Raw genomic sequence first — 27,412 nt, 5'->3', positions numbered from 1 at the left:
TTGCAGTTTGAAAGTATCTTAAAGTATAAAAGAAAGTATCTTAGTGAAAAGTATGAATCCAAATATTGTTTCTCATATACGCATTTATTTTTTAATTATATATATAGATAACTTACTATCTCTCTTCAATCAGAGGTGTCAAACTCAAGGCTTAGCTCTGGCCCAGAGATGGAAACAGCAAAGGACTGGCCCACCGTACCTCTGCCAGCGAAAACGGAACTCCGTTTTCAGCTCGACAACCCCCTGCAGCGCTGTGCTAGTGAAAATGGAGCTCCAGAGGGCCAACACAAGTGATGTTGAGTTGGCCGCACACACACACTAGTCACACCCCTCTCCCGAGGTCAGACACAACCCTGATATGGCCCTCAATGAAATCAAAGTTGATGCCCCTGTCTTCAATGAACAATTTTTTCTTGTTTAATAATTGTAGAGATGTATAAAAGGGATACAGCCTTTGTCATACAACAATAATTGTTTCATTCATTGATTGTTCAGATTTTATTCACAGTAACAGATTACAATTTCCAACTAAGATGTTTCAGTAGATTTCTTGCCATAAACATATAAAATCAAAGTGTTGTCTTAGCTATGAACCTCCTAAAATATAAGATAAAGAAAAGCCAAATTGTTCATAAAATACTCCAGCCTGAACATATGGCTTCATTTATATCCTATACATACTTTCTGGAAACAATATTTGACAGTCAATAGCACCTATTTATTTAAAAAATGAATTTAGAATTTACTGAACTGCAAAACACTTCCTAAGGCAAACATTCAATTAACAGACCAGAAATTCATGTTAGAATAGAGTATGCCTTCAGCAATTCATTCACTGCAATGAACACTATATTTCAAGATAAACTAAAAACTAAACCTATCAGAATAAAAATCCTGATGATTTATTAAATTTGCCTCAATTGTCACAGTATTTAAGGTATGATATAATACAATAAAGACTGGCAATTTTATTTAAACATTCAATTAAGAACAATTTAATACTTAATACTCTAACGTTTGATTGTTTAGCAAAATATTGTATATCAGATTCCAAAGTAAACTCACCATTATTTGGGGACTATTATATTTTGATGTCAGTAGTTCCACATAAGTTTTTTAAGTTAAAAAATGACATTAATCAAAGTTTTGGTTTGTTTTGCATTTCTGATGTTTAAGAGAACTGAAACAGTTATCTTTAGGTAATAAATATTTTAACAGTCTACTTCCTGTTAAGTCAATGTTAGAAAATCTTACATGTTTATCGCTTATAAAAAAATCTCTGAATACTGTCAAAATGCTTTCTTCTTGCTGGTTTATAAGCAACCAGTCTCTAATAAAAACAAACTGATAAAATCATTGTTCCCATATTCAAGTCCTATGTACACAAACTCTCGCAGAGATTCCTATAATTAAAATAATTCAGAGATGCTTTCAGTACAGAAATATTTACTTCTTTCAAGAGCCAAATTCAGTTCATTAGAATCCAGAATCTGCACTTTAAAATATTGTTTCAGGCTGCAACAGGGAACAAACTTAGTCTCTTGCTTTCCAAATTCCATCATATAACTAAATAAAGAATAAGTCCAATTAAACCTCCATATTAGCAATACACACTAGAAAAAAAATTACAAGTGGAAATTATGTATTCCAAACAGTCTTCTTTCCCAGTCCTTCTGCTGGTATATAGATTGCTCTGTTTAATTATCTAAAGGCCCAGCAAGTATCAAGAAACATGCCAGAACATAGACAAAAGTGTCAAAGGCCATGATTATCTGCTCCACCAACATGTAACCAATTACATTTTTAATTCTGAATTTAAGTGCTTATAAGCTGCAGATATGAGTGATTCCATTAGCTTCCATGTCTCCTCTTAAATAAAATCACAATAGAAGAAATTTCAGAAGGTGCTATTTCACCATCAATAGATACACAGTAGCAATGTGATGCTAAAAAAAAAATCAGCAAAATATTGGGATTTGGTGAATGGCCTGAAAGAATGTATCCAGTTTTTCTCCCAAACATACAATATTGACCACAAAACTTGTACACTATTTCTAAAAGATTCTTACAATTATGCTATAGAATTAAGATTTTTTTTCATTTCTATACATACACAAAGTACATATAGAAGCAATATGTATGTATAGCTGTGTATATGTACAAAACTTGGAACTTCTGAAGGAAGTTATCTGAAATAAAGTATCAAGTCTTATTAAGATTTTTTTTTAAAGAATTTAGATGGATAATTTATCATGAGAAGGGTGAAGTAGTACCTTATTTCTGAATGATCTGGTCCAGGGACATTGAAAATGTTGCTTGCACAAACTGTTCCAGAACAGCTAGTTTGTGGTGCTCTGCACCAAACTGAACCATGCTTTGTTGTTCGGTAGTGGAGAAAAAAAAAAAAAAAGCCAAGGCTGAAGGACTGACTTGATGGCATATTGGCATATTGGCAATCAGTTGCAACTGGGAACAGAAAGCACATGCTGGAAAAATCCTCTGTAGGGTGGGGGTAACAGACAGGCAGTGTGATATGCCATGCTGAATATCAGTGGTAGTGGCTGAAGGCAGGCCATGGGAAGAGCAAGGAGATGATAGCAATGTATATTGCTGAGGAGAAAATAATGTGTATCAGTCTTATTCTAACTTTCTCCAAAAAACTGCTGTGGTATCCTTCCAGATTTTGTTTTGAACAGCCAAAGATTACATTTCTGCTGAGCTGTGGTAGATTTAGAATAGTTAAAATTTTCACACAGTGATGTTTTTTAGCTTTAAAATAAAATATACTTTGTATGCACCCTTTCTCTTTTATAGTCAGTTGATTGTGTGATGCTTTAAACAACAACTTTCTTTTTTGAGTTTTTTGAAGCAGAGTAAGTTAAGACTAATACATACAATATATTTTCTGATTTTGATTTTTAAGAAGTTAGCTACTTAAAAGAGTTTTTGAAAGCTCAATTTTTGCAAAATATTAAAATTTCTAATGATTTTTATTATATTCTATGTATAATTGAGTGACATTTATGTCTAAATTTATCTCAGTAAGGACAGCTAACTGAGAAACATTTGTTATAGCGATAAATACTTTTTCAAAGATTCTAAGTAGCAGGGCATACATTTAAAACACTGTATTCCTCCAAGGTGTAGGGATAATTTAAAGACGTGAGTCTTACCTTGAACATGCAATAATATTGGTTAAATGTGAACGTTAAGAATACTTGTTCTACCACTGCATGCTTAGTTTTATATACTGCATATACAAGTGTCAATTTAGCAAATAGTAATATAACAGGATTTGGGAAAAAATCTTGCTTTGAATTATAAAAGGTCTCCATAACTTTAAATTTGGAATGATCTAGCAAGGAGGAGAATACCTAATTATATTCCAACATGTCTTTTTACTGCCATATAACTATGTTATGGCTAATGGAATTTAAAAGGAGTATTGTTTCTCATGAAGTTATAGTTTCTAAACTTTGCAATACAGTTAATACTGTAGGCACAGAGATGCTTTAGAAATAGCTACATGAAAAAACAATCTAGTACAGATGATGCTGGTGCATTTAACCAAAGGCTTTTCACATATTTCAGTCAATTGAAGGTAGGTGCTCGTCAATAAATTGCTTCACATCCATCATTTCCTATTTAGGAATGAAAAACAGTATATTAGTTTAGATATTTGATACTAATATTCTTTTAAGTATTACAGAAAGAACTGGGCTCCTCATCATGCAAGGAACCTTTTGTTCTGATCTTCAACAAATACTACTTCACTAAAATCAGTGTCCTGATTTATATCTCCAACTTGTCTGGATTAAAGTTATAACCACCAATTATATTGAAGCAAGTGCTACTGAACTCATATTATCACAATTGCCAATGTCAACTTCCCACAAGTAAAGTCAATGAGGATGCCAGCAGGAAGTCAAAAGTTGCCCTCATATGAGTGTCTTGCTTAATAACCCACATGGTCCTCTGTTAATGATAACAAGAGGGACTGTTGGAATTGTCACCACTCAGCTCCATGGTTGCATGTCACAAGAGAGTTCCTGCTCCCAACTGCTGTTGTAACCCAAAGACTACCTACACCCCGTAAATTATTTTTTCCCTGATTACAATAACTCATTCTTAATGTAAAACAATCATTACCTCAATACATGAGCTATGCATCATGCCTGAGTATATTTTGAAATTTATGTTGCCAGGGTTTAACATTTTCTTTAGTGTTTCAGAAGTCACACCTCCAAACATTAAAGGAACCAAAGGATCACGGTCACCATGGCACTGGAGAATAGAAATATCTTTGTTGATGCAATTGATGGAATCCTAGAAAAAATGTTACAAGAAGTCACATTATGAGAGTAAAGCATACAGTATTACACAGGCTGTTTATTTGTTATATGTTCATATTTTTATTTCATCCTACCTCTAAGCAGCTATATCCACCATTCTTTTTTTTGGAATATAGGATTGGAATCTAGATATCTGGTTTTCTGGCACACAGTGAAATTTATTAATCCCTTTAAAGTTACTGAAGCATTATTTGTAAAGCAAAATAAACAACAATAAGAATTAGTATTAACCATTTGTGAACTGTCCAAAATTGCTGGCAGTCAGATAGCATATAAATTTAGTAAATTATGATGGTTCATCATAGTCAGCCAGATGTTTAGGATGGATTTGGCATTTTTATCAGTCCAAGGGCCTGAGATAGGCAGATATTGATATTTGTTGCAGGATGTAATTTATTCCAAGCAAAGCTACCTTTTACAACCAATCAATGGTGATTTTGTTAATGCCAATGGTATTCCAGTTGTTTTGGGATTGCACCCAAAGTGCCTATTACTATTGGTATTACTTTTGCTTTCTTTTTCTACAGTCATTATATTTCTATTTTCAGATCTTTCTATTTTGTGATTTTTCTCCAGTTCTTCTCCAGACAATATAAATAATAATTAACTCTCTCATGGGGAAGGTTGTTGAGAAAGTGGTGGCCTCTCAGCTCCGGCGGTCCTTGGATGAAACCGATTATCTAGATTCCTTTCAGTCTGGATTCAGGCCTGGCTACAGCACGGAAACTGCTTTGGTCGCACTGACCGATGATCTCTGGAGAGCCAGGGACGGGGGTCATGCCTCCGTCCTAGTCCTCCTTGACCTCTCAGCGGCCTTCGATACCATCGACCATGGTATCCTTCTGCGACGACTGCGGGAGGTGGGGGTGGGAGGCACCGTCCTTCGGTGGTTCTCCTCTTACCTCTCGGACAGGTCGCAGTCGGTGTTGGTTGGAGGGCAGAGATCGACCCCTAGGCCCCTGAACTATGGGGTGCCGCAGGGTTCGGTCCTGTCCCCCCTCCTGTTTTAACATCTACATGAAGCCGCTGGGTGAGATAATTCGACGGCACGGGATAAAATATCATCAGTATGCGGACGATACACAGTTGTACCTGTCCGCCCCGTGCCAGTGAAGTGGTTGACGTGATGTGTCAGTGCCTGGAGGCTGTTAGGGTCTGGATGGGGGTTAACAAGCTTGCACTCAATCCGGACAAGACCAAGTGGCTGGTGTATTTCCCTCCCACCAATTGGCCAAGTATTCCATCTCTCAGGCTGGGGGGTCAAACTGTACGCCCTTCAGACAGGGTTCGCAATTTGGGAGTCCTCCTGGACCCACAGCTGACTTTTGAACACCATTTGTCGGCTGTGACCAGGGGGCATTTGCCCAGGTTCGCCTGGTGCGTCCCTACCTGAACCGGGAGGCCCTCGCAACAGTCACTTGTGCCCTTGTGACCTCAAGACTGGACTACTGCAACGTGTTCTACATGGGGCAGCCCTTGAAGAGCATTCGGAGACTTCAGCTTGTCCAGAATGCAGCCGCGCGAGCGATTGTGGGTGCACTTCAGTACACCCACGTTACACCTATCCTCCGTGAACTGCACTGGCTGCCTATTGGTCTTCGGATACGCTTCAAGGTGCTAGTCATCACTTATAAAGCTCTTCATGGTATTGGACCTGGGTACTTGAGAGACCGCCTGCTGCCAATTACCTCCAACAGACCGATTAGATCCCACAGACTAGGCCTCCTCCGAATTCCATCCACCGGCCAATGCCGATTGGCTACCACCTGGAGGAGGGCCTTCTATGTGGCTGCTCCGGCCCTCTGGAACGAGCTCCCCGTGGAGATTCGGACCCTCACCACCCTTCAGGCTTTCCGCAAAGCCCTTAAAACCTGGCTGTTCCAACAGGTCTGGGGATGATGAGTTCCCGTCCCCGCTCGAATTGTGTGGCTGTTGATTGTTTTTAAATTGTTGTTGTTGTTTGTCCGTTGTCTTTGTTCCTGTTTGTATCCCCCCCCCTTACTTGGTTTGTGAGCCGCCCTGAGTCCCTCTGGGAATAGGGCGGCATAGAAATATAATAAAATAAAATCAAATTAAATCTTTTTTATGAAACAAACTACCTGTGGAAATGAAGTTCGCAGTGGAAGCCAACAGCTGAGTGCTACAACACCCCCTAACTTCTGTTGCGTTGTGAGGGCAGTGTATAAAGATAAAGCTCCACCCTAATAAAAATCAAGATAAAGTCCATTAGTACAGTCTTAATCAAATACTGAACAACAAACACAATTTACTTTTGAAAACTATATTTCAATTATATTTATTTTATAATATTTAAGAAACTACTCAAAAGAATTTATAATGTAGTAGCATTAGTTGTTAGATTGTCACATCAACTAGTCTAAACATGTAGAAACACTTGCCAGAAGTGATACATCACTGTCTCTCATAATACTTTGAACAGTGGTGTATCACTTCCAAACTTCTTTTGTTACCTATGAAGCATTTGTTATGCAAATGATATATCTTATAAGAATTTTAAAGGACATTAAGAATCCATAGCTGTAGTCAAATCAATATTTGTCTGACTTCTGAGTACAGACTGTAAAACTGTGAGCCTTTGTATAAAGGAGAACTCTGTTCAATCCAATTCATTAAGGTATTTTAATGTAAATCATTTTATATGCCCTATATATGTGTTATCTTATCGCATGTACATTTTCATGTTCATGTTCATTTACTTAAGAAGCTAACACTTGATATGAACATGAGATTAGGTTATCAACTGGTAATATAACAATACTATTTGTATCCCAAAAATGTCACAGACACATAGACAGGATTTTAATTTTGCTATACAAGAAAACTGTATTAAGTGAAAAAGATTAGCTATAAACTATGCAAAATGTATTTTGGATAATACAAAATTAACAGGATGATGAAAACAATAATAATTTATATGTCACCTCTCTCCCGGTGACTCTACATATATGTGGAAATGTCTATTTTAGTATTTGTATTGGTCTGAACATCATTATTCATTCTGTACTCTGAAGGGGGAAAAAAATTGTCAGCCTCTGCTTCGCTGCTGCTTTTCGGCTGCCATTGAAACGGGGAGGGGGGATGTTATTTGGGAAGGGAATCATTCTGTACTGGAGGACTGTTTATTAGGGAGGTATTCTCACAATCTTGCATGTGGAAGGAAGGGAGTTTCCTGCCAAGGCCAACTGTCCAGCATTCCATCCTGATGATGATTTTTGAAGATGTCTCCCACCTGACAGTTGGGTGAAATATGATTGGACTATGGACTGGGGTACCAAGGGGAGGGGAATGAATCTTGTATTGATATCTATTGCTTTCGCGCCTTTTTATTCAGATTCAGCTTTGCTTTGCTTCTTCGTTTGTAGCCAGTAAAAGTACACTTAATTCTGAAATATGGAGTTGAGTGGTTTCTTTCTTGGTTATTAAATGAAGGGGCAGTGACAGAAATTTAAACAAGCATATCAAATCTACCAGTAAAACTGGATTGTGTTCATGCTGCTACAAACTAAATACCTACTATAAGCACGGACCTAAATAACCATAACTAAAAAAGTGTTTGGGAACTTTTTGTAGAATCAATATTTTGATTATAATCCAAAACGATTAAAAGAATAACTTAAAATCCAAGTTAGTTACAACAGATTTGCCACACTGTTAGGGCTTCCATAGAATCAGAATTGTTATATTAGTATTACCTGAGAAAATCCTCCCAAAATTATTCTGTTTGAGGGTATTCCATTCCTTACTTCTTGTTCTATAAGTGTGTTCACTGAAAGAAAGAACTGAATGTTAACTATGTTTATAAAAGAAATATTATACCATCATAGAAAGGTACTATGGATACAATACTTATTTAATGGTTATATAGTTTACCTCACTATGGAGTTTTCACTTTAAGATGGGTAGGGTTTGACATTTTAATTTTAATTTTTTACTATTCTATTTTCTTATTTAATTTGGGACCTATATAGATTCCATTGTTTTAGAATGAAGTCTAAAGCAGTGGGTCTCAACCTCCGAATGCCACGACCCTTTAATACAGTTCCTCATGTTGTGGTGACCCCCAACCATAACATTATTTTATGTTTTCTATATTTTTTTGAAAATATGTTTTCCGATTGTCTTAGGCGACCCTGTGAAAGGGTCGTTCAACCCTCAAAAGGTCCTGACTCACAGGTTGAAAACCACTGGTCTAAAGAAAATAATTGGTTATATTTATGCAATTATTACTTAATATTATTAAATGTGTATCTTAAATTATAATTAATTTCATTTTTAGGAAGCACATAATTGTTCGAAAATGAGTTCTAAATTTGTTCTAAAATACATTATTTTCTTGTGTTTAAAAATAGGCGATACAAGACAGGTATATGTGTATGTATCTGAGGCAACAGATGAATATATCAAGGATCAACTTGAAACAGAAGACTCAGTTTAAGGCAGTTAAAGCAATGGTGAAAGAATCCAAGAAATATAAAGTGAAAAAGATTCATAGTTTTTTTTTTTAAAAAAAATCAGTATTCAAGGAGAACTGTTTTAGAATATAATACTGGAAACAGTTGATAAAATGTACAGGCTACAAATCATCATTAAGTCTATCAAAATTTCAAAGCTCTTAAATGCAATGCTACAAATTATGGCAATGCTTGTTCTATTTAATTATTTAATTATGGTAATAATTAAGAAAGGGCATATTTAGACTCACTGTATAATTCCAACATTTTATTTCAGCAAGAAAATAAATCATATAGAACGTAGTGAGTTGAATCTAATGGCTGAGATCTGTCAGTCACACATCTGCCTCTACAATCAATTCTTAATCTCCCCCCCAAAATGCACTAAACTTTCTCCAGAGCATACACAGGATCGAGGGAACAGAATGATAAGAAATCCTGTTATTGACCAAAATTCCCGTCAATACTACTGGCCCATTAGTACCAGTGGTTGTATAGTTCTTCAGTTGCAATAATTTACACAAGAATTGTTCAAATTGTGTTAGATACTAGGGTTGAGCTAGTTGGGATTCTGTGAATCTCCTGCCCCAATTTTCAATCACAGCAGAAAAAGTAGGGCTGATATTCAGATGACCCCCCTCTCCTCATCCCTCAGTTTGTACCAACAAGGAATCATTACTTTTGTGTGTATTTAAAAGGCAGGCAGTATGGGCTCTAGGGAATTGTTGATGTTAGAATAAAGTTTGTAATTTAATCTAACCAGGTGGGAAATCTGGGCTGATTGGAAAAAAGATGGTCTTCAACAGGAAGAAATTGAAGGTATTATAGTTAGGAAGGGAAATATATGTCATATGTACAAGACTGAGGATTCATAACTTGGAAAGGATTTGGGTATGGCCACTGACAAGCTCAATATGAGCCAATAGTTGAGACAGCTGCTAGAAAAGCTAGTGCAATTCTGGGTTGTGTTTTAGAAGCAATACCATATCAAAGATTCATGAAGATCTTATATCCACATACCTAAAATATTTTATGTGGCAATCTATCAACAAGGGGTTAGAGTTCTCCATCTTGGAGCATTTTAAGAGGTGGATGGACAGCCATGTTTTAAGAATAGCCTAATCTTCCTGATACTGGGAGCATTTGACTAGATGATTGTGTCCCCTTCAACTGTACAATTCAATGAGTCTGTATCATTTTGCTGCCATATACTGATCATCTGGATTTCTACATGATAGATGTTGTATTCTCAGTGCTTGAATTTCACAGAAACCATTCTTGCTATACAATGCTATTTTTTAAAATCATAAAATATCAGACATATTATTTTCATATGTACTGTAGTTTGTTGGCTGAAGTACTTATTTGTTTACTCATTTATGACTTCTCACTCAACATACAACTGAACAGTACTGTTTATGTATGAAGATTATTTGCAAGATTCTATAATATTAATGGAACATAGCTAACTTTATAAAATACAAGTTTATAAGTAGGATGGAAATTGGTAAATTCCCAAGTAATTATAATTATGTACTTCATCAAATACAACATGAATATACCATTCTCTGATGCTTGTTTGATTCCAGCTTCATCTTCCTGTGAATCTGGAGCAAGTCCAAAAATATCGAACCTTTAATCAAACAATTAATTGTATTATATTATGCAAGTAACTTCACAATTATTAGCATAAAGTTATTCAGGTTCAATAACTTTCATATCCAGCGGGCTTAATGAAGCTCAGCCTGTCATAAAATATATACCTGTAACAGAAAACCAACCCTTGAAAAATGAAATCTCAGGATTTCTAATGATACTTTTCATAGAATAAGGAACGCCTTTTTCTTCCAAACATTCCTATCAGCTAAAGCTGTTTTGGTGAAACATACCAAAACAACATTTGCTCAACAAATTCATATAAATACATTTAGTTGAAAAGTCTGCAGGACTCATGAGAATTGGCAAGACAAAAATTAGTCAACCGCAAGATAAAGTTTTTCAGCTTTATATCAATCTCTAACACTGTGAAATTGGAAAAAGATCCAGTCAGGCACCACAAAGAAGATGTGCTAAATTTTGGCTTCAAATCTGAGAGTGGTGAGTGAATATACAGTATAGCAAAAACATATTATCAAAATATTTAAGGATGTCAGATGAACTCTATGCCTTTTCAGCAGTACAGTTCCTATGGATTTTTATTATGAGCAGAATGAAGACGTACTTGCTCAAACTTGCAGCCATCTATGTTGCAGATAGTTCTTGGACCTTTTGGCAAGTGCAATATCAATACTTGAATTCTAATCAGTCTTCCTTGAAACACATTGGTAGGGCCTTCAATACTATTTTAAGACAAATAATATTCTTAAAAGTACTGCCTACCCATAGTAGAACAAAAAGGTGTCTTCAAATACATTTTGTGGAAGGAAAATGTATGTCATGGAGATGGCCCACTAAAGAATTAATATAGAAGTTGAATAGGTGTTAGGCCAACATGCAGTCTTGCTTTAATGCTTTTCTCAGTTTTAATAGCACTGGTAAGGGCATGGGGTTAAATCTTAGTCTGAATGAAATGCCTTCATGTGTTATATATATGAAATGAAGTAAATTCTGGCCTAAGAAGGCCTCCAACTTCTACATTTTAGCTCAGTATATGGAATAAAACATTGCTTAAAATCAACAAAAGCAGTATACAGGGAGATGCGAAAAATACTTTCAATGAAGTGCTGGAGTACAAGCTACTGATTAATGTCAATTGACTTCTCAAGCAGACTTTCTCGTTTCAACCACTTCCAGAATTTCCACTGTAGGCATCTTGCATACAGCTTGCTGCTGATGTTGAGAAGGCCAATAGCTCTATAATTAGAAAGATATCATCTCTCTTTTTTATAATTAGGAACAAATATTGAAAGTCTCAAATCCTTGTAGACTCAGCCAAGGTGTCAATACAGGTAGAGGGAAGCCAGATAAGAAGCCCAGAAAACCAGATTGCTTTTAATGGTCTGTATAAGGATTTGGTCATGAATGTCAATGTTGGCAACTGTTTGATAGCTTGCATAGGATTCCTAATTCTACAGAAATGTCCTCATAGGTTTCAGAAAATACATTTCCTGACTCCTGAGGAAGTGGTACATAATGATGCACTGTTATGAGAGCTTGATGTGATATGCTCAAATGAGGCTGAGTCATTAAATGTTTCTGCCTGAATGAGTTGCATCCAATTGTTTTTCAGGACTTCCCATTTCTTGCACACCAACCATTGTTTATTGTATCCCTTCTGCTGGAAAAAATCCAATGTAGCTGTACAATAGTGGGTACATAAGCCTGGCAAGTGGTAACAAGAGCTCTTTTTATAATTAACACAGCTCTTTAAGTGGTAGTGGTGTAGCTAATTATTGTGGGTCAGGCAGTATTGGTTCTCTTTGGAAAACGTGTTGTTGTTCTTCATTAGTGCATTAGGGGATATCTAGCTGATGACAAGGAAAATTGAAGTCTTTAAAGGCAATCTGATTCCAAAAACTCATTTATCATTTGATTTAGTTGATGAGGGGTCCACTTGGCAAGAACTTTTAAGACTCTTAACTGCATGGCCATTTATCATTCTGGTAAGGAAATAACTCATGAAATGGGTCATATGAAATTAGAATCAGTGGCTAATTAAGTTCCTTTCCATTTATTATTCATTATTATTTTTTTAGCATGAACAGTATAAATCACAGGAATAAATAAGCACCAGAATGTTTCAAACTTAAAAACAAAGAACGGCGAAAAAATTTAATCCCTCACTTACCAGGAAGGCATGGCCATATTCATGTTGAGAGAAACTGGCATGACAGGCCTTGAAATTGTGTAAAGAAAGATTCAAGTTAAAAGTCAGCAATAATGTTTTAAATATTTGCTTCTGCGTTTTAAAAAATGTTAAGAATGTTTTTACTTTTTAAAAATCATAGAATTGCATCATGCTGTTCCTTAATGCATCTCTTTTCATTTCTTATCACATTGTGATAATCTATATTAATATCTATTCAAAGTTTATATTCCAGAGAAGATGAAACAATTGTTTAAATGGTCGCAGCAAGCCATCCCAACATTTACAAAGTAGCTGTTTCGTTGGTGCCGCTGAGGCCACTGCCTCCAGCAACTGTGGCCGTTTTCGCAGTTGCAAAAGCGGCATGAGGTCCAGTGAGGAGTCCCACGCCTCATGCCGTTTCCACTGAAAGCAACAAGAAGCACATAGCTGGATCTACCGCTTTTGCAGCTGCAAAAGTGATCACAGTTGCTCAAGGCGGAGACCTGAGCGGCACTGGAGAAGCAGCTACTTCATGAAGAGGGATGGCTTGCTGCGACTATCACACAGTTATTAGTAGACAAAGCTGGAAGTGCGAGGCACGTCACTGGGCTTGCTATTCTTTTTGCAGCCGTCACTAAGAGGAGGAGTGCTAGGGCTTGTCGTAGCCGCCTCCATGAGGCTGTTCTGTGTGGGTGGCGGGTGTGTGTGGGGCATATTCCGTCCCATCCCCCCCCCCCCCCAAGGAAATGGCAGGTACCGGCTGGGCAAGCGATTCAAAGTCCTTATTTTCAGAAGAGGGCTTATTTTGGTGCATGCACTCAAAAGCCCGATTGGGCTCGTTATTCATGAAGGTCTTATTTTCAGGGAAATTATCCATCCATCCATCCATCAATCCATCCATCCATCCATATCAGTGTAAAGAGGATTAATATTTTTGTTTGTCCCAATTCATTGGCTAAGAATTAGCAATAGTACTTAGACTGATATATAGGTAGTTCTCAACTTACAACAGTTTATTTAGTGACTGTTCAAAGTTACAATGGCACTGAAAAAAATATTTATGATTATTTTTCACAATTATGATGGTTGCAGCATCCCCATGGTCATGTGATAAAAATCCAGACATTTGGCAACTGACTTATATTTATGACAGCTGCAATGTCCTGGGGTCATGTGATAACCTTTTGCAACCTTCTTATAAGCAAAGTCACTGGCAAAGCGCGATTCACTTAACAACCCCATTACTAACTTAACAACTGCAATGATTCACTTACTAACTGTGGCAAGATAGGTCATAAAATGGGGCAAAATTCACTTGAATGATTCACTTAGCAATAGAAATGTTGGGCTCAATTGTGGTCATAAGTCAAGGACTAGTGTAGTCCTCCATAGTGCTTTACAGCACTCTCTGTGTACAATGTCAACATATTGCCCCCAACAATCTGGGTCCTTATTTTACTGATCTGGAAGTCTGGAAGGCCTAGTCAACCTTGGGCCAGTCAGGATCCAATTACTGATGTGTGGGCAGAGTTAGTTGCAATACTGGATTCTAACCAGTCTGCTACCACACCTCTTAATTAGGTAGACTGGAGCTTCTTCAAAATTAAGCAATAGGAATAAGGAAGCAGATCCAGGGAAAAAGAAATGTGTATCACCATGGACTCTTGAAGCCCGTGTCTTAACAGTGGAAGGGCTGCTCTTGGGAGGGACTCTTTCTGAAAGAGGTGGGGAACCTTTCTTCCATCTTTAAATACACAAAACGTTAGCACTTAGATGGGACAAAAATAGGCATGCTGGGCCAATGAAAGGAATTTTTGAGGTTCAAACCATAACCCTAGCCCAGAGCAGGAATTTCCTTCTGTACATAGAGAGGAGCTGTATGCTCTCTTTTGGCAGGGAGCTCTTTCCTTCTGTCCTTTCAATTATTTGCAAAGTTGCTTAGTGACTGCACCTGGAAGAATTAGGGTAGCAGTCGTTGAGAGAGTAATCACATGGGTGCCTCACTTAACGACTGTCCTGACTTGCAATCATAATGTTCAAGCTCCATTATGGCTGTAAGTCAAGGAGTACTTGTAATTTCTTTCTCATAAACAGGTCACATAATTCTGTCAGATTTATTATTGAGAACTGTAAGGAAACAGCAACCAGAAAATATTAACATACTTACGCATGCGGACAAATATACTTTACATGTGGACTCCTAATACCAGCAAATGCTTCTGCCCAGCCATGCCTATAAAAATATGGAAAACAAATTCCTATTCAAAATCTTCCCAGCTATTGGTACTTATTGTATTTCTAATTTCCATTCATCTCTTCTCAAATTTGGAAATAAGAACTCTTGAATGGAGTATGATTCTTGGTGAGTTTATCATCATGAACCCTTCTTAGCAACAGAAATGGTTTGCTACAGCTTTCTTTCAGGATGCTTACAACTTTCTTTCTTTTTTTGTTATTAATTTTTTTTATTTTATTTTTTTGTTACATAAACAACACATACCCACACCAGTGGGAAAAGAAAAAATCAAAACACAAAAAAGACAAAAAACAGAAAACAAGGCAGGGGGAAAAAAAAGAAAGAAAAAAAAACAAAAGAAAAAAAGAAAAAACACAAGTATATATTATAAAAAAGTATATCAGCTGGTTACAACATGTTTTTGTGCATCTCTTCCATTAATTCATATTAATTCAAATATCTTAACTCAAGTGTTTACCATATTGACATAATCATACCTCCACTTTTAGTTGACTACAGTTGTTTAAACATCCTTCATCCTTAACTATGCCAAAGATTTAATCCATAACCACATGCTAGCATTTCATTTACTTGTTTATAAAATCCTCCATTAACATCAAATCCTCATATCCTGTTTTAGCTAAACATCCATATTTAATACCAAAAATTCCATCCTCCATGTATATAGTTTACTATCATTCTCCTTTCTTTATGTAATTATATCGTATATCATAGCATTTTCCCCATATTAGTTAAGATTTAACTGTATATAGTTTTATTTTATTTTTTAATAGTGATAATTATTGTGATTAATAACCTTTATATATGGTCCAAAAATATTTCTAACCTTCCCTTCTCATATCCAATTATTATTTATCATATCAACTCCACATTATATACATTACTATCATTATCAATTATTATTCAACTATGTCTATTACAAATAAAATTAATTAGGTTTAGCTAATTTTGAATTGTATTCTTCCATCTATCAGCCTGTGTCTCTCCAATAACAAAACCTCCTTAATCCTGTTGCCATTTGTGGATCAAGTTCTCCAAACGTCTTTATGAGCAAGTCCAAACAAGAAGATCTTTGCACCTTTTTGCTTAAGGTGCCTCTCATATAATGTTGCCATCCTCCGCTTATTCCCCTTTTCAGTTTGTCTTTAATTCTCAATGGTGGTATCAAAAGTTTTGCAAATGATATTTCATAAAGTATAAATTCTTTAATGCTTCTCATTCCTCCTACGGTCTGTCTTTCAAAGTAAATCTTATGTGTGGCTGCCCCCCCTTCAGACATTCCATCTTTTTCTCCCTCAGAGGTAAACCAGATGCCCGGAATGTCAGCAAATTGAAAATCTTCATCTCTGACATCCTTCGTTTGTATTTCAGGAACATTCAAACATTCAACATTCTCATTTTTTTCTTCATATTTTGTTGTTAGAAACAGCAAATAATCCAGCTTCCTCTCAAATCTGTCGTATGTGTCAGATAACTTTTGTAGTGCGGAAAAAATCATTTGAAATGAATCATTTGAAACTTGAACAGACGCCATCTTTGTACGCAGTTAGTATTTTCCCTTTAGAAACTTTAAGGTATTTGCAAGTAAAAACAAGCTGGGAGCTGTACAATCTTATCTGATCTTAGACCAACCCAGCCAAGCAATAAAAGTGTCAAGTTGTAGGGAGCCAAATTATAGTAAATTAGTTTACAGCCTACTTACAGAGAGTCAGAGGAGATGTTGGAGTAATCTTTCCTTTGTCCATGTAAGTAGCATTTAAAACATTTAAAAAATAGAGTAACCACTGTCCATAAACCAATAAAGAGATTGAAGTCGCCGCTAGATTCTTCTGTTCTTTGATTTCGATTAGCTTAATTTTTTATGCGGACCGTCTCTCTTTGAGTAATAAAATCACCTTACCAGCTGGAAACACTCACGCCATTCTTAGGGGCAACCTGCAGTTTCGGTTAGCTTACAGCTAATCCAGAAGTCACTGGCAAAGGAGGTTAAATTCCAAGCCCCCAGGGACTTTGCGAACGTCTCTAGGGTCACTGGATCTCCTCCTACCTTTCACTGTCTCTCCGGGACAGCTTGGGTCCGAAATGAACCGTCCAAGTTCCTTCGGAATAGGGGAATTTCAGGAATAGCCTGAAAATCCGTCTTCTCAGTGCTAAGCCCCGCCTTCTTCCCTGGGATGCTTACAACTTTCTAATCTAGTCTTCCCAACCTAATCTACAGCTATGGGATTTTCTGGTAATCTTCTATTTAACCTAACCAATTCCAACCCTACTTTTTCAAGAACATTTAAGATCACTGGGATATTCTGACTGTCATAGATTAAATTTACTAAGCAAAATAATTAAACCATTTTTTTCTATATATTGTCTGTTCTTTAAAGAGCCGCAGCATGCCATGGTTGTGTTCCACTTTTGCTTTAAACAGGTGTCCAGGGTCCAATTGAGACCCAGGAAGCATGCCTTCTCTGTATAGCATCTACTCTGTGGAATGATGCCCACCCAGTTATCTGTATCTCTTCCAATGAGAGTCCAAGGAATTTTAAAAATATCTCTGTTCTCTTAGGGTTTGGGGTTAAAGAGTACTATCAGCATTCCATGGTATCGGTGTGCTATCGATTTTTAAAAATATTATTCTTTTTCAAACTGTAAGATGACCAGAATCGTTTAGGCCAGCTCCTAAAGTTAAGAAATAAAAATGTCAAGATATAAGATCAAGTATTATGTACCTGAATGGAGTTATGAAATACTAAGCATACTAAAATTATCCAAGCGTTCTTTTCTACCAAGAGGAAATCTCAGAATACTGGGATTTTATCTGCAATACTCAATTTGTAATATTACAAAATCTAGGAGTATATAAATAATTCCATGGATTATACTCTGCATTTAAAATGACTATTTTAGGAGTTATGAAATTAGAACAAGACATTTAATTTTCCATAATTTCTAACCCTGGGACTATTTTTTTTGCCTCCAGTATTGTTTGGTATAGTCTGACATCTTGCATTTGGGTTGGCTTTTTTACCAGTCTTCAAATACTCCGGTAATAAAACTGATGGTGCAGATTTTATCCCTGCTCTCACTGGAACTAACTGATGACAGGGACAGGATGGAGAGTTGAGCACACATTTAATATGTGAACCTTACTAACATGCAAAAACATTACTGTCTAGCTCATAGAGAAGCTTAATCCACGCATACACACACACATATAAGATTATACACTGTAAGATTTTACAGTGTATAATATTTCACCTGTTTATGCTATACTTTTTAGACAACTAACCAATCTAAAATATGCAGTTATTTTCAAATTTTGTTTTAGTCCATAAAGAGGAAAACATTTCAGCATATAGCATTTCCTAATGTTCCCTTCAAATGCTAGTGGTTCCATTAATAAAATGGAAACAATTTTAATTCCAATGAAAAAGGCATTAAAATTGAGGTACTTTTCTTTTCAACATTCATATCCTAACTACAAGGAACTTTTCACTTAATAATTAAGAGTACAATATATTAAATCTGCACCTCCTAACAGGCTTACTAAATGCTAAACCTCACTGACAACATCAGGACTTATTTCTGAATATATGCATATGACTTTAACTTTTAACTTTTAATAAATTTATTAATCCCGTAGGACTCCGGGCGGCTTACAAAACAAGATTAAAATAAAGCGTTAAAAATAGAAAAAGAGAAACAATTTAAAAACAACACACCATACACTCAATCTGGGTGGGGCTGGACCTCGTTCATGAAGTCAAGAGCCCCAGGCCTGCCGGAATAGCCAGGTTTTAGTAGCTTTTCGGAAAGCCGAGAGAGTGGGAAGGGTCCGGATCTCTACGGGTAGATCATTCCACAGGGTCAGAGCAGCTACAGAGAAGGCCCTCCCCCAAGGGGCCGCCAGCCGGCATTGTCCGGTCGACGGCACCCGGAGAAGGCCCAGCCTGTGAGATCTAATCGGCCGTTGGGAGATATGTGGCAGGAGGCGGTCTCTCAGATATCCAGGTCCTAGGCCATGTAGGGCTTTAAAGGTGATGACCAGCACCTTGAAGCGCGTTCGGAGACCAATAGGAAGCCAGTGCAGCTCGCGGAGGATAGGTGTAACATGGGTGAATCTAGGTACACCCGATATCGCTCATGTGGCTGCGTTCTGGACCAACTCCGAACACTTTTCAGGGGCAGCCCCATGTAGAGCGCATTACAGTAATCAAGCCTTGAGGTGACGAGGGCATGAGTGACCATTCGAAGTGCCTCCTGGTCCAGGTAGGGCCGCAACTGGTGCAACAGGTGAACCTGGGCAAAAGCCCCCCTGGTCACAGCCGACAGATGGTGTTCTAACGTCAGCTGCGAATCCAGGAGGACACCCAAGTTGCGGACCCTCTCTGAGGGGTGTAGGATTTCACCCCCCAGGCTAAGGGATGGGATATCTGGACTATCCTTGGGAGGCAACATCAATAGCTACTCGATCTTGTCTGGATTGAGTGCAAGCTTGTTCGCTCCCATCCAGACCCTCACAGCCTCCAGGCACTGGCACATCCACCACTTTGCTGAGTTGGCACGGGGCGGACAGATACAATTGAGTATCGTCCGAGTATTGATGGTATTTAATGCCGTACCGGCGTTATGTAGATATTAAATAGGAGGGGGGACAGGACCGAGCCCTGCAGCACCCCATATTTAAGGGGCCTAGGGGTCGACCTCTGTCCTCTAACCAACACCGACTGCGACCTGTCCGAGAGGTAGGAGAACCACCGTAGGATGGTGCCTCCCACTCCCACCTCCTGCAACCGTCGCAGATGGATACCATGGTCGATGGTATCGAAGGCCGCTGAGAGGTCAAGGATAGAGGAATGTCCTCTAACCCTGGTCCGCAAGAGATCATCAATCAGCGCGACTAAAGCAGTTTCGGTGCAGTAACCAGGCCTGGAACCCGACTGAAAGGGATCTAGATAGTCTGCTTCATCCAAGGTCCATCGGAGTTGAAAGGCCACCACCTTCTCAACTACCTTCCCTACAAAATGGAGGTTGGAGACTGGACGGTAGTTGTTAAGGATAGCTGGGTCCAGAGAAGGCTTCTTAAGGAGGGGTCTCACCACCTTCAGAGGGTGCGGGAAAGATCCCTCCTGTAGAGAGGTGTTAACAATCCTCTGGAGCCAGCCTCGTGTTACCTCCCTGCTGGTCGAGACCAGCCAGGAGGGACACGGGTCCAGTAAGCAGGTGGAGGCACTCATTGCTCCCATGGCCTTGTCCACTTCCTCAGGAGCGACAAGCTCCACAAAATCCGATCAAGGCCCTCCCCCGGCATCTCCACTGCTACTGTCCAAGTGGAGTCCAGGTCCGTCCGAATCCGAGTGACTTTGTCCGACAGAAACTGAACAAATTCCTCAGCTCTTCCCTGTAAGGGTTCTTCTGCATCCCTCCCTTTCAGGAGGGAGCGCGTTATCCTAAACAGGGCGGCCGGGCGAGATTCTGCGGATGCAATAAGAGCGGAAAAATGAGCACATTTTGCCGCCCGTATCGCCACTAAATAAGTCCTAATAAAGGCTCTTAGTTGTGTTCGGTCAGATTCGGAGTTACTAGCCCTTCAACGTTGCTCTAGACGTTTCTTTTGGCGCTTCATCTCCCAGAGTTCCTCGGTGAACCAAGGAGCCCTCCTGGATCCACTGCCGCGGAGAGGCCGCAAAGGCGCAATCCGGTGCCACAGCCGCCGCTGTATTCCAAGCAGCGACCAAGGACTCTGCCAGATTGTGGTCAAGGGAGTCAGGTATCTCTCCAAGCGCCGTCTGAAATCCCAAAGGGTCCATCAGGCGCCTGGGGCAGAACCACTTAATTGGCTCCCCCTCCCTGCAGTGGGGGAGTAGTTTCAAAAAATGAAGCCTTAGTAGGAAGTGATCTGACCATGACAAGGGCGAGATCTCTATGCCCTTCAATTCCAGATCACGTCTCCACTGCCCCGAGAGAAACACGAGGTCGAGCGTGTGACCTGCTGTATGAGTCAGACTCTGAATTACCTGGGTCAAGTCCATGGTTGTCATGGATGCCAAGAACTCCTGTGCTCCATCCGAGCATTCGCCGAGAGATGGCAGGTTGAAATCCCCCAGTACTATCAGTCTGGGGAACTCAACCGCCAGTCCGGCTATGACTCAAGGAGCGCAGGCAGGGCTGTTGTAATGCAGCTGGGAGGTAGGTACATTAGAAACAAGCCCACTTGACCCCCTAGGTCCAACTTCACCAGAAGGGACTCACACCCGACAGTCTCCGGAGCAGGGATCCTACGAGGGGCTAATGACTCTCAGATGATGGCTGCCACTCCCCAGCCCCTTCTCTGGTGTCATGGTTGGTGAAGCACCTGAAACCCTTCTGGGCACATTTCTGAGAGGGGGACTCCTCCCTCGTGGCCCAGCCAGGTTTCAGTAATACATGCTAGGTCTGCCCCCTCGTCTAATATTAAGTCCCGGACAAGGGGAGCTTTATAAATCACAGACCTGGCATTTAGCAACAGCAGCCTGAGACCAGGGCCCTGACATCTCTTGCCACCTGGTCCTTGAGTTGAGCTATCAGGGCCGGAAGGAGGGATTGCTGTGACGTAGCGAACCCTCCTTCCCCGGCAATGGCTAGCCCTGTAACTCCCGTCATACCTGCCTCTCCCAAACATAACCAGGATGTTCTGGCCCGTCCCCATCCCATAGAACCCTCCTCCCCTCCCACGGCCCCCATTCTCCCTGGCAGGCCATTCATACCATACACTCTGGGACGAGAGGCGGATCTGGGCCCCCATCCACTTCTGCTTCTGCACTCAGTGGAGGGAGCTCCAGGCCGCACTCTCAATCCCCTCATACATACCGGCCAGGCATTCTCCACATGCATACCCCACTAATATTAAAAATATACAGTAATACAATAAAATACACTAAAATAGAATGAATTACGTTAGATTAAAAAGCGTGGGATCATTCAATCACATACATACCACATACACTCCACATACAAAGTTTGCGCAGCTGTTGATGTTGTGCGACGTTATAGGCGGGTTCGTAAAAAAGTTCAGATAGGTGGAAATTAACAGTGATATGGAGGGGGACAGTTCGTCTTCTCTCTTTCCTGTATAATAGGATGGTATGGCAGGGGGTCCAAAAAGTCCGAAGTGGCCTCCCTGAGCATTGACAGGCGGCAGTGGTCACACCAAATAAGGCAGGTTGTAAGTCCAAAGTCCAGGTCATAGGTCCAAAAGTAAATCCAAAGTCCAGCAGCTGTGAGCAGGGAGAGCCCGGTGATAAGAAAGAAGACCCCGTAATCATGAAGGAAGACAGGGGAGAGACCACACCGTAGGGAAGGCCAAGTCCAGTGGAACGGGGGGGGGGGGGAAGGCCACGGCAACGGTAATGTAGCCAGCTGCCTGATCTCATCTGGCGCCATGCCAGGCCGAGCACCCCCTCTGGAACAGTCTGATATAGTCCGAGGGTCACAGAAACAAGAGCAGAAGATGTCAAAAAAGATGTCAAGGAAGATGTTAAAGACATCGAGGACACCACGTGTTGCAAACCGATGGAAACAGAGGGAGGGGGGCGCCTAGGGAGGCCGCGGCAGCAGCAGACAAACCAACTGCCCGATCTCGTCCAGCGCCGTTCTACACCATCCACCTCCTCTCTGCCAGCAGTAACACTCCAACAGTCCGATATACTCCAGGGCCCCTCCCGATCAGAAGGAGAAACGGGCTAGGACTGTGAAAAGCCTTCAGCGCGGCACCGCCCTTTTCCCCACCGAACGCTGTAAAAACTGTTATGGGTGGCCGCATGGACTGGGAGCCGCCCGATAGCGGCGACCCCCCAGATAGGCACCTGGTCGGGTCCACTAGATTTCGCTCCACCGGTAGGACCCCTTCCCGCATGATCTCTGAACTAGTTTACTAGTTTTCTTGATGTTTTTTCACTCACCCAGGCCGGAGCAGAGAAGGCTGGCCTGCCATCCCACTTCGCACATGGGCAGGATAACATGAAACTGCACTCAAGATCATATGAAAGATGTATAGAAAGTTTTGTATGAAAAATCCTATTCTTGTTTTGACTTAATTGTGGCAATTTTAAGTCAAATAACAATCTGCATATATTGAATTTTATCAAAATAACTATAAAGGACTATTTATATAATTGATGTTCTTTCATTAACTGAATTTTTAAGAATTAAATCAAGAAACATGCACTAACATCTTCCAATGTCCAGTTTCCAACTAATACTGGTACCATTAAGTCAGTTTCAACTCTTACTGATCACACAGGTATCTATAAAATGAAATGTAAACATTAACTTAAGCATAGCATTGCAATTAATGAACACTACATTTTTTCTTTGCAAATTGCAAATAATAAAAGATGTTTCAAAGGTACAGATAGTTTATTTAAAAAGCCATTTTACTTACCCAGTATCTCCTAATCCATGGAGAAATATGACCTAGAATTAAAGAGTATATGAATAGCGTTACTACATGCTGGAAAGTTAGCTCTTCAACATTGTTCTGTTCTTGCTTATTTTAAAAATCTAACTGCAATAGACACTGCTAAATACAAAATGCCCATTTAAATACGACAAATCTATTAAAAGAATATAATTTTGGTAGCATTACCAAGTGCACTCTTCTGACATATTACTTATAACTGCTATATATCTATATATGGTCTGTGTTAACAAAAAGAGAGAAATATATAAGTTTTTCAGTGATAGAAAATGAATAATTTGTATTACCAGTATCCTATCTTTGGCATTTAATGAACAGCAATTTAATCTATTCTTTAATGACAACTGTGCTTAGCATTATTAATCTATTCAATGTTCTTAATTTAGGTTTTGAACTTTTTTATTTTTAATCCACTATAATCTATAATGCTAGATCTTAAGTAGAAAATAAGTTATTATTTATTCTTTCTTCCATGGATGAATACAGAATAGTCAGGGATTATTGGCAGGATTAACAATCTTTCTTGAATTGAGCAAGTTTGAAGTTACAGCAGTGGTCACATGATCAAATTTTGAACCTTGGCAGCCAGCATTCACTTACAACCGCAGATGGACTTCAACTGCCCCCCCCACTTATTCCTCCCATGCCCTTCTATATGCTTCAGCCCGTCACCTAATTGACTTTCACTCTCTTCTTGCTTCCATTGCTGACTACCCAGTCTGATTTTTCATGAGTTCATGCCTGTACAAGACTTTCTTCCCCAAGTTGCCCAGGTTTTTTTTTTACAAGACCTGGGGAAGATGGGAGGGACCAAGCCTGAAATAGCTTGAATTGGATGGGTACTTGCTTAACAACCTGCAATTCTCGATTAACAATGGCAACAGGGGAATGGAATTGTTGTCGTTAGTGTGGTCATGTGACATCTTTATGATATCACTTAGCAATGGAAATTCTGGTTCCTACTGTGATCATAAACCAAGGCCTATGTGTACTTCTGAGGCCACCATGCTTGTTGACAAAGTCATGTTTTTAAGGTAGGGTTGAGGATAGCTGGTAGGATTGAGGGTCAATCTGATCTCCAGGGAAATGATGTTCCATAGAGTGAGAATAGGACAGAAAAGACTGTGTTCCTGGGCTCCACCATTCAATACTGTCCAGTAGACAGAATAGGACCATTCCCTTCCTTCTGGACCCAACAAAATGGGGAGATGGGATTAAAGAGAGTTGGTTCCTCAAAGTAGTTCCATTTATAATCAGTGCTCTTTCAAATCCCGCAAACTTAGCTACCTAGCCCTAAGTGCTGCCACAAAATCCAGTTTATAATTTAGCTATATGCTATGTGAAAAGATATCTCCTTCTGTTGATCCCGAATCTCTCCATATTTAGTTGCCATGCATATCTTTGAGTCCTAACAGGGTAAGATAGGTAAAGAGTACCAAGAGTAAATGAATAGAAATGTGCAGAAAATATATATTTTATGATATAGTAATAATATATTTTATAATATAAATATAAGCAAGTTTCAGACGTTTCTGTGGAATCTTTCTAAATCAGATAGAGTTCAAAGAAATCTCATCCTGATTCCTACCTTTATCTGTCACCAATATCTCAACACATATTTCACCAACCTTTCCACCCACAATATTTCCAACATTTTCTCTTCTTTTCTTTATCTGACATCCTTCAAATGCCAATCATTAACTTCCACTGCATAGCATACCAGTTGGATTTACCCCCATAATCTTCCCAGAACCTTCTCTTCTATCCCTCTGCTGCCTCTCTCAACCACTAATATCCTTGACTTTTCTCACTCTTCCATAAAACACCTACTCAGAACACCTACATTTCAGTCGACATGGACCAGAAAACAAACCCATTTTGTTCCATACTCGAACCAAACATTTTGATTTAAGCACAACAGATTGCAATGAATTAATTGAATCATGAAACTGTTCAGTGTTTTATTATTAGTGTTGACAGAAGGTAGAGTATAAAAGAGTGTTCAGTTCAAGATAAATTATGATTTAGTCATATAGAAAGATTTAGAACTGAATTACAAAATATATATATGAAAAGTGAATGGGTTGAAAGGAACTGGAAGACTAAGAAAACTGCAGTTATATGAAATTAATGAAGTCTTCAAAACACAGAATCGGTCCATAGTGTGATATCAAAAGTAGGTATGAAATGTTACAGTGAATAGTACTGATGTAAACTACATTTGATTATATTTTCTTTGCTTACCTGGTGCCCTTATTTCTTTGCTATGCTATTTTTTACTTATTTGCTACATCTGCTTACCCATAAGAAAATAGCTCAGGTAAGTATGTAGATATGATTTTTATCCTTTTTCTTAAAATATTGTAAGTGGGTTGACATCTTCATGTCCATGATAACTCAAAGATCACTTTTTGGTCAGGGGCAGATTCAGATTTCATTAACACAGTTCAGACTTTTTCTGTCAATGTATATAATTTATACCTTTTTACACTGAACTTAATAGCTGTACTGAAACTGGATCTCTCTTTTTATTTTACAACTTTGAACAGTTTGTATCATCAGTAAATGTAGTCATCAAGTGTTCATTTAAAATTAAATTTTGGGCATCCAAAGATATCAAACTATTGTCTAAAATCATAATGATCCATCAGTATTATTAATAGAAAAAAGCTGAGAAATATTCTGTGCAACAGAATCCCATAAAAATGTTTTTCACAAATTTCACAACTTAGCACTTAAAATTATTTTCAGCAATTACATGCACAATGCTTTTAAGGCTATTTCTTCCGGACACTCTTGAATGGTAGCTGACATTAACACAATTCTCGCTAATTCAGTTCAGTTCAGTTATTTTGATGCAAGAATTCACACCAAGCTACTTTGGAAAGGCCAATTAAAATGGTGAAAAAGTGGTTATTTTTTAGCTTAAAATATAAATGTGTTGTTTCCCTATGCAGCATCTTTTCAACAATGTTGTGTCATGGACCTGACATTTTTAATTTTTTCCTTTTTAAAAATACTATCTACACCTCTTAAAAACTTACAACAGAATACTATAAAACATGTTTTTCACATAGAGTTTGAAACTTCCTCATAAAGTTTTAAAAAGTTGGAAGGAGCTGTCCTAATTAAATTTCTAAGCATCTATGAAGACCTAGGAAGTGAGAGCACGGTGGATATTGTCAAACTTTAAAAACTGTACTTGAAAATGTAAGTATCAGATTTATTAATCTTGTATTCCTGCTATTGGACCAAAAACCTCCCAGATCGCAAGCAAACGGTCAAGACTAGAGGCCTTCAAACTTGGCAACTTTAAGACTTGTGGACTTCAACTCCCAGAATTCTCCAGCTAGTTATGAAGAAGCTGGCTGGAGAATTCTGGGAGTTGAAGTGCACAAGTCTTAAAGTTGCCAAGTTGGGAACCCCTGGTCAAGACCATCAGAAAAGCTCAGGCGTTCTGGGGCAATACGGTATTTTCCAGGAAATAAGAGAGCGCCGCGTCAGAGCCAAGTCAATGGCAGAGGCGGCTAAGTCGCCTGTCCGGTCAGAAAAGATCTGCATGGGTGAGTCGATGTGCGTTACCCAAAAGCAAGGCCCGCTGCAGGAAGCCTCGCTCAACCTGAATCGACCCTTCCTCTTCTCCCTTTGCCCCATCGCGCCTTCTTGGACCCCGGAGATAAGAACCGTCAGGAATGTCCGTTATTCACTCACCGCGGCGGTGGCCTTCTTGGCGGCCGGGACAATGGCTGGGAGTGGAGCAGACATGGTGTTGCCGCACATACACTGGGCTCTCCTCTCGCGTCGGCCAGTCAGTCACTGACGGGGCGGGCGGGCTGGCTGGAGGAAGGTGGGGAAAACGGGACGCACAGGAACCCGATTGGAACCAGGGAGACAGAGGAGACTCAGCAGGCCCGCCTCCCTTCCCTGGGAAGGGTTGGGAGGGGAGTGAGCGGCCTCCCGCTCCCTCCTGCTCAGTTGAGAGAGCGCAGAGGCGGCCGTTGAAACGGGGGCGGGAAAGAAAAGGAACGCTTGAGCGCCGGCCCGGTTCGCCTTAGGCTCCCCGCGCGTGCGCTCTGGTGGCCTACTCGGCGT

General features: G+C 39.4%; 1 protein-coding gene across 1 annotated transcript; it reads right to left on the bottom strand.

The window, feature by feature from the left end:
* Positions 1 to 471: 471 nt before the first annotated feature.
* LYPLA1 (lysophospholipase 1) lies at positions 472 to 27,218 on the bottom strand. The gene is made up of 9 exons (XM_087707065.1): positions 27,032 to 27,218; positions 23,285 to 23,316; positions 14,779 to 14,844; positions 12,612 to 12,659; positions 10,387 to 10,457; positions 8,066 to 8,139; positions 6,452 to 6,553; positions 4,150 to 4,326; positions 472 to 3,641 (listed from the first exon to the last, which is right to left on the bottom strand). Exons 1-9 carry the CDS (start codon positions 27,098 to 27,100, stop codon positions 3,588 to 3,590), a joined length of 693 nt encoding a protein of 230 aa, XP_087563191.1. The 5' UTR covers positions 27,101 to 27,218; the 3' UTR covers positions 472 to 3,587.
* Positions 27,219 to 27,412: the final 194 nt, after the last annotated feature.

This window comes from Thamnophis sirtalis, unplaced genomic scaffold (genome assembly GCF_051295495.1).
Source record: "Thamnophis sirtalis isolate CommonGarterSnake01/CBP01778 unplaced genomic scaffold, rThaSir2_p1.2 scaffold_2, whole genome shotgun sequence".
NCBI classification, from domain to species: domain Eukaryota; kingdom Metazoa; phylum Chordata; class Lepidosauria; order Squamata; family Natricidae; genus Thamnophis; species Thamnophis sirtalis.
The sequence above is the reverse complement of the archived record's forward strand: the minus strand, read 5'-3'. Positions and strand labels throughout refer to the sequence as shown.

Coding starts and splice junctions, on each gene's coding strand:
- LYPLA1 (XM_087707065.1), bottom strand. CDS start 27,100: ATGTGCGGCAACACCATGTCTGCTCCACTCCCAGCCATTGTCCCGGCC. Junction 14,845..23,284: donor CATGGATTAGGAGATACTGG/GTAAGTAAAATG, acceptor ATATTTTTATAG/GCATGGCTGGGCAGAAGCAT. Junction 4,327..6,451: donor TGCGAACTTCATTTCCACAG/GTAGTTTGTTTC, acceptor CATTTTTTCTAG/GATTCCATCAATTGCATCAA.